General features: G+C 37.0%; 1 protein-coding gene across 1 annotated transcript in view; it reads right to left on the minus strand.

The window, feature by feature from the left end:
• LOC101311972 (DNA (cytosine-5)-methyltransferase CMT2-like) overlaps nt 1-7,153 on the minus strand; it is a 12,206-nt gene extending 5,053 nt beyond the window's left edge. The window contains exons 1-11 of the mRNA XM_004301594.1: nt 6,770-7,153; nt 5,251-5,285; nt 4,458-5,148; nt 3,115-3,149; nt 1,878-1,980; nt 1,537-1,641; nt 1,307-1,426; nt 1,079-1,176; nt 585-756; nt 394-459; nt 58-297 (exon numbers count right to left, since the gene is read on the minus strand). Of these exons, the coding sequence (XP_004301642.1) occupies nt 58-297; nt 394-459; nt 585-756; nt 1,079-1,176; nt 1,307-1,426; nt 1,537-1,641; nt 1,878-1,980; nt 3,115-3,149; nt 4,458-5,148; nt 5,251-5,285; nt 6,770-7,153 (2,049 nt within the window). The remainder of the gene's footprint in view (nt 1-57; nt 298-393; nt 460-584; nt 757-1,078; nt 1,177-1,306; nt 1,427-1,536; nt 1,642-1,877; nt 1,981-3,114; nt 3,150-4,457; nt 5,149-5,250; nt 5,286-6,769) is intronic.
• Between the last annotated feature and the right edge of the window lie 326 nt (nt 7,154-7,479).

The raw sequence follows: 7,479 nt of genomic DNA on the forward strand, positions 1-7,479 counted from the left end.
CCTCTTTGGTAATGGCTCCGTGTGTGTGTGTGTGTGTGTGTGTGTGTGTGTATTTACCTTGAAGTTTACTCCACGCTTGCCTGACTTATTGGGGTCACCATAGCAGATATCAATAATCCTGGAAACTTCAAATTCACCAGTGGTAATCTCATCATCATGCTTGGGTACTCTTGAGGTCTCTGGGGTCTCTGATCTTGATCGAGTAGTTGTCTCTGCATTATCAACCTCATACTGTTTGCATAACTTTTCCCATTCCTTCAATAGTTCAAGAAAATCCTCGGCAGCCTCATTCCTGACCTACAATGAGAAGTATAGAACTATTTGTAATGATATTAAACAGTTAAGATAACGATTAATTGACAGTAAATTAACTAATAGATAAGGCATACTCACATGTGTTTCTGGATGATTCAACTTTAAGCTTTCACAGGCAGACTTATCACTGTCAAGGGCCCATTTCTTAATGCAGGAAAGAAGGATTAATAAGTACAGAAGCTATTCTTAATATGAATGCAAAGAAATAGAAATTTTTTGTTTTTTTTTATTGAAAAAGAAATAGAAATAGAAATTTAAGTTCAAAATACCGTGGCAAGGTTAACAGAGGAAAGTTTGGTACCAAGGCACAATCCAGTGGACATTCCACCACAACCACTATAGAGATCTAAAAGTGAAAACTCTGCATTGCAAGTATCACAACTGGGACTGTTCCCCAGAGACTTGGCAGTTCGCAAGGTAGGCACCATTTTGTTCAGATTGCTTGATGAGATACTATGGCTCCTAAGAGAATTATCTGAAGTCCCAAAACAACCGTGAAATGTCAAGTCTACATTTTATATAAACAATAAACAATTTGTATGCGTGCTAACCTGCTAAATAGATCTTAGAGTCCCATGAAAGAGTAGTAATAGAACTACAGAACTTTTAAGGATTATCAAGAATTAACCATTTCTATATACCATTAAACATCTTCCTCTATAAATTATTTAAGAAAGCATCCGAACTTCTTTCACAAAAAAAGCCTCATTATGTTTACTAACTTTCATAAAAAATAGTTAATTGATTGTGAGACGAGCCCAACTTACCAGGAACCATGGTGCGAAATGTGGAATAGTCAATGCAGTATTCCATATCGTAATAAAAGTCAGACGACAAAATGGATTTCACTTTTAATCCTACCTGTAAATAACACAGCATACTAATAGTTAATTAATATCATATCCCACATATGCCTAACAATCCATTCAGTAAGATGATTATACAGAAGGAAAAACAATGAGACAATGGCATAGTCAAGAGTTGGTTGTACCCTAGGTGATATCTGAGTAACATCAACTTTTGAAATGATGCAATCTATCAAATTATCATTCATTATAGTTGAATAGAATAAACGTCTCTTGTCATGGGAACTTCCAACTTCTTTGATAACCTGAGAAACAGATACAAAAAAAAAAAAAAAGAGTTTGGTTAGTATGGCGGGATACCGTCGATGACCACCCCATACTTTAAATAATAGAATGAAAATATTCAGAAACTCACAGTATCTTCAACCCTATAAAACCACTGAACTCGGAAATAATTTTCTCCATCAGTTGTTCTGAAAAACTCTAAGATCCTCCCCACATCCTTTTTTCCTTCATTACCCTGAAATGTTGCTTTAACAGTTGAGTGAAATGTTGCACTCATGTAGGAATTCCAATAGAAATACCGAAGAGAACTTATTATAAATCGAATACAACTGTAACTATAGCTACTCGAAAGAGTTAAGGGTACATTACATAGATCACATACACCCTAACTGCCTTCCTTTACTATACACTAGATAACTACCTGTATCTAAAAGAGATAAAGGAAAATAATAAGCCTTGTCAGCAGTGTACCTGTACATATACACAATCCCCAAGACTGAAGATGCAATTGCCAATTTTAGCTTGAGCAAAATGGCATTCCACATTCAAAACTATCTCGTCTTCTTCATCATCACTACAAGAATGCAATCTTTTAACAAAGGAAACATAGAACCAAATGGTGCATATGAAAAGTAAATAAGCTTCAGTCCTCTCTAGCAAGGGCACTGTCCTAACTAGTGAGGAGGCCTAATTGTAATGGCACATGTTCCCATGTACCTTCGTCTGACATGCTTTCCCTTATAAATAAAAATAAATAATTAAAATAAAACAAAGCAAAAGGAGTTTTTTTTTTTTTTATCTCGCCCCACTATCCTCTTTCTTCCTTTTCTCATGTCAACATTTCTTTGTTCCAATCTCATCACCAAGAGTACCTCCGCAATAAGAGCAACTAATCTCTTCGCATATACGGTCAAATAATATGGCACCCTGAAGTAAAGTCCTTCCAGGAGCAGAGTGACGAGTATCTCAAACTAAAAAATGGTCCCTGCCTAGAAAAGTTTCTCTATCCAAAGTAAAAAACACTTTACCACTTGCAGAGAAGATACTTCTCTTGCTAATACATTATATCCAAAAAGGTATCGACCCCCATTTTAGGCGTTACTTCCTTGTACTCCACCTAGAAAAAATTATTTTCACATTGCCATTTTCTCTGAGAACATTGAGAAGCAGCAAGATGGAAGGGAAGCACAGGGAGTGGGTGAAATCCAAAATGGATACTTTCTTTTCATTTGAATTTTAAATATTTTAAATGCTTAGATGGGAACATGTGTCCTTACAATTTGGAACACCTCACACCAGTCCAGATTAAGATTTGAACTATCTGCCTATATTCAACTACAACAGCCCAATATTTCCTTTTCTCCAGGATTGATCTTTTGTCTTCCAAAAAATGCTCTCCATTTTTGATATGCCCATTTGAGTGCTGATATATCTGTAACTGTTGATTTCTTAAATTGGTCTAGACAATGTGCTCTTTAACAGTATGATAGCCAAGCATCAGCAACTATTATAGGGGATTGACATTGGAACCTACTTTTTTACAAACCACACCCCCCTCCATGAGTAATATTTCAATGGATGTGTCATGGAGGGGATGGTGGTTTGTGATTAAGAGGGGCCAATTTCACTCCCCAGTGGAATAAGATGCCGTTAAGGAAGACACAGAAAAACAACCAAAGAGACAGATTTGTGAACAATGATTACTCACTTTAGCTTCATGCTCTGACGTTTAGATCTTTGACTCTGCAAAACTCCAACACAAACACGGAAAAAGACGTATTAAAGACTATAGGCATATAATTTATTACAAAATAAGACTTCTTATGATATACGGTTTAAATATCACTGAATGATGTAGAATGAGAGATAGTCCTCTTTTTCGATCTAAGTGATATGGTGGGGAAAAGCCACTATATTTAAAAGGATCACCATCGATCAATTTCTACGAGAGAGAAAGAGAGAGAGAGAGAGAGAGAGAGAGAGAGAGAGAGAGATGACTGAAAACACGGTTTCTATCCACTGATTAATGTGAAAAAAAATACAAATAATACAACATAAATCATAAAGAACAGCAATGTTTAAATCTAAAATTATTGCAAAGAGAAACATTTCGAGAATTCAGGTAGAGACTGAAGCACAAATAAAGTTTTTGAAACCTAATATAACACAGAAATCCAACTCCCCATCCTATCGGTCAAAAGTATCCTATATCTTCCCTCCAATAATTATCCCCAAACCTAACATAACCAGAAAAATCCAACTACTCATCCTATCAGTTAAAAATATCGTATTTCTTTCTCAACAATTATCCCCAAACATAGCCATTAGTCCAGATCGCCACCAAGAACATGGCTTTAACAAACAAAAAATAAAAAACTATTAACATGACACTGTAGCTGACCCAACACAATTTAGGTTTCTTCAACAAACTTAATCACAGAAGCATCCTGACATATCACACCCTTCATTCTAAGTCACAATTGACATACTAATTTAGATATGCTAGGATCCTTCTCTAAAGGTAGGTAGATGTGTATACTAGTTCCACAAAACAATGAAAGTTTCTTTAACAAACTTAACCACAGAGGCATTCAGACATATAGCACCTCACACCCTTCATTCTAAGTCACAATTGACATACTAATTTAGATATGCTAGGATCCTTCTCTAAAGGTAGGTAGATGTGTATACTAGTTCCACAAAACAATGAAAGTTTCTTTAACAAACTTAACCACAGAGGCATTCAGACATATAGCACCTCACTCAAAGTCACAATTGACTTACTATTTTAGATATGCAAGGATCTTCTCTGAAGGTAAGTTGTCAGTCGCAAAACAGGTGAATGTACTAGTTACAGTAAGTGGCAGTCATAAAATAGGCTATATTAAAGGAGACAGAAATATAGCATTTACAGAGAAGAGAAGAAGAATTAAAAATCTAGGCAGTGGTGAGAGTTTTAAAGATACGTAACTAGTATTATGTTCCTATGATGGCAAAATGTTGAAGGTGAAGTGAAAGTATGCAAAGATTAAGTTTTAAGTTGATCGTTACCTTCATTTGATACCGCCAACCCCATCTTTCTTGTGCTTCAACATCAGGAATTGGATCTCCAATAAAGAAACTAGGCTCTCCAATATTTTTTCTTTTGTTTGAAGAACCTAAGGTTTTCACTTTCTTTCGAGGTTGATCCACATATGTCTCAGGCAATTCAATCAAAGCATGTTCTATTTCTCTAGTTTCAGTCTCAGGCAAATGAATCAATGCACATTCTGTTTCTTTTCCTGTAGCCTCAAATGTAGATGCCACTCTTCTTGGAGATTGCCTCAAGCATTTCCCATCAGAAGTTCTGAAATCAGATGATCCTAATGAGACCATAATCTTCTTGGAAGGACCCATACTTTTTGAACCAGAATTCGAATTGGAATTAGCTGCTGCCACACTAGGGGAAAATCTAGGAGATCTTCTTATGTTCTTCTCATTCGAATTGTCAATAAAAATATTCTTGGAAGGATACTTCTCCTTCGAATCAGATAAATCTTCAAGTTTTATATGTCTATCTGATCTCTCAGCAACAGCAGTTCTCAATGACAAGGCTCTCGAACATTCCTTTTCAGAAGATTCCAAGCTTCTTGCAGATACCTCTTGTGCTGAAATTTTTTGATGGCAAGATTTCATTTCAGACTGATTCATCAGCCTCTGAGATCTCCTTGTAAACTTCTGAATAGTTTTCTCTTCACCCCCACTGCAATAGTGAACAAGCAAAAGTCATGAACATGGACCATGTAGGGTATAAAGACTGGGAAGAAGACACACACAGGTAACATGTTTGTGAACTACGACTCACTTTGATCCCATGCTTCCACCCTTGCACTTCTTATGCTGTATATAACCCAAGGAATCCTTTCTCAGATTATGAATATTTAAAATGATAAACCATGACAAAGAAAAAAACTTAACCAAATACAATAATGACATACTGGACACATTATCCAAAATAACTTAATTGAACTACAAACAAAGAAACATGCCAGGTCAACAGTCAAGAGGAAAATCAGTCATTCCAAATCCACACAATCCTCAGAGGGATAATATGAATACAAGAATCCAAAGTGAACCATCATAGTTTATAAACTTTTACAAATCATAAATTGCAATCGCTAAGTCAAACGGGAAGATCTAGCATGCATTCTCATGCTTGCTAATACTTATGGTAACAGTTTAAGCAAATCTAGAACACCTGAGGTCAATTAAGATTTGTATCTATCCCAGAGTATGAGTAGGATTAATAAGCCTGAATTTTTCTCTTCCTGGGTTGATGAGCGGTCAATGGGGATGGGCTTTAAATTTGTTGGGAATATGTCTATGCAACTCCAGCTCGGACCAAAAATTGGCTGATCTACCATGAAAACAATTTGCTTCATATCAGTACCAGATGAACTCTCTCATTTGTGAGTCTGGCTGAGCACACTGTTAATTCTGATCCCATCTAGTGGCCTATGATAATATTACACGCTACATCAAGATGAAAGGCAAAGTATCAGGACGTTTGTGTATCCTGCTAATTACTTATTGTTGCTTTTGTCAGTGTATTAAAATGGTGCTTAAATGGAGAAATCCTAATCAAGCTAGGAGATGACTCCCAAAATGGAGAGGAAGTTTGAAACAATACAGAAAAATCAGAAGAGGAAATATGTAATCCTAAGCTATATGGGAAGATCAAGAAAATAAAGAAAATCCTTAATTGCTACTCCTACACTTCTCCTGCCAAACCAACTGTCAAACTCGAAGTGGACGTTTATGTTTGGTCACTCGCACTGACTTGTGGTCACTACTCTTATTCAGTTTTCCAACTTCTAACGACCTAAGATTTTCTCAACAAAAAAAAAAACCTAAATTCAGGGTCTGTGGACCTCCGTCCCCACGTCATCCCAGCTGGTCATATGGTGGGCCCACTTTCCTATTTTGCATCCCATTTAATTACTTACTTCTTCTAAAGGATAGTTTTGTAAATGTACAGCCTTTTTGTACCACCACAGTGACCACATCGATGAAGCACCCTCAGCTTTATTTATTTTTTTATTGAAACTATTGTTTGTAATTATTTAATTTTTTTTGTTTTGAGAAATTTCCTCTTTTACCAATTCCATGACTAGTTTTGGCCGAACTTTTATACTTGGCCAAATAATTTTTTTTTCCTGCTTATTGACCAGAAAAAAATGTGTCTTCTTGCACTTTGCACAAATATCAGTGTCCATTTTCATTCAAAAATAAATAACATATCATTTTCGGACAAAAAATGTGCAATTTCGCTGGAAAATTGCCATGAAAAATGAAATAAACAAGAAACATAGTCTTATGCGTACCTGAAGGAAGTTGCTATTAGTTTTAGCATTCCCGGCAGCTTCCACGTCAGCTGACGCAAGCCTGGGCGACCTCCTCACACACTTGTTAATGTCCGCATTTCCCAAACTACCCCTAGGTCTCTTGCTTGGCGAGGCCAAATCGGGCAATGAAGACAGTCTCGGCGACCTTCTCAAGCTCCGCTGCCCCTGCATTCCATCTCCGCCGCGTTTCGCAGCCATCTCCAGCAGGCATGCAGATCCGGAATCGACGAAGTTGAGCGGCATTGCATGTTCGTCGCAGACCACATTGTCGTCGAGGACCGTCACGGCGAGGGGATTGGGGTCCGATTGGGATTTGGATTTGGAGCTCCGGCGGCTAGGTCGGGATTTGGGTTTGGGTTTCATGAGTGCGAAATTTTGTGTTTAGGGAATTTTAGGGGGAAGAGAGAGAAGCCATGGGTGTGGAAGTAGAAACTAGGAAGAGAAAGAGATGCGATTGATTGAGGAGAGTGAAGTAGTTACTGTAGTTTGGATGAGTTGGAAAAGATGTCAACTAGGACATGACACAGGAAACGAGGCGGTCAGAAGTGAGAAAGAGATAGGGCAGACATCTAGGTATGGCCGTATGGAACTCTTATACCACAATTGTACTTATTACAAGGGTTTTTATTAAAAACTTTAAAAAAAAAAAAAAAAAAAAAGGGGTAATAAAAAGGTCTTATACTTTTCTG

The sequence above is a fragment of the Fragaria vesca genome, linkage group LG5 (assembly GCF_000184155.1).
Source record: "Fragaria vesca subsp. vesca linkage group LG5, FraVesHawaii_1.0, whole genome shotgun sequence".
Taxonomy (NCBI): domain Eukaryota; kingdom Viridiplantae; phylum Streptophyta; class Magnoliopsida; order Rosales; family Rosaceae; genus Fragaria; species Fragaria vesca.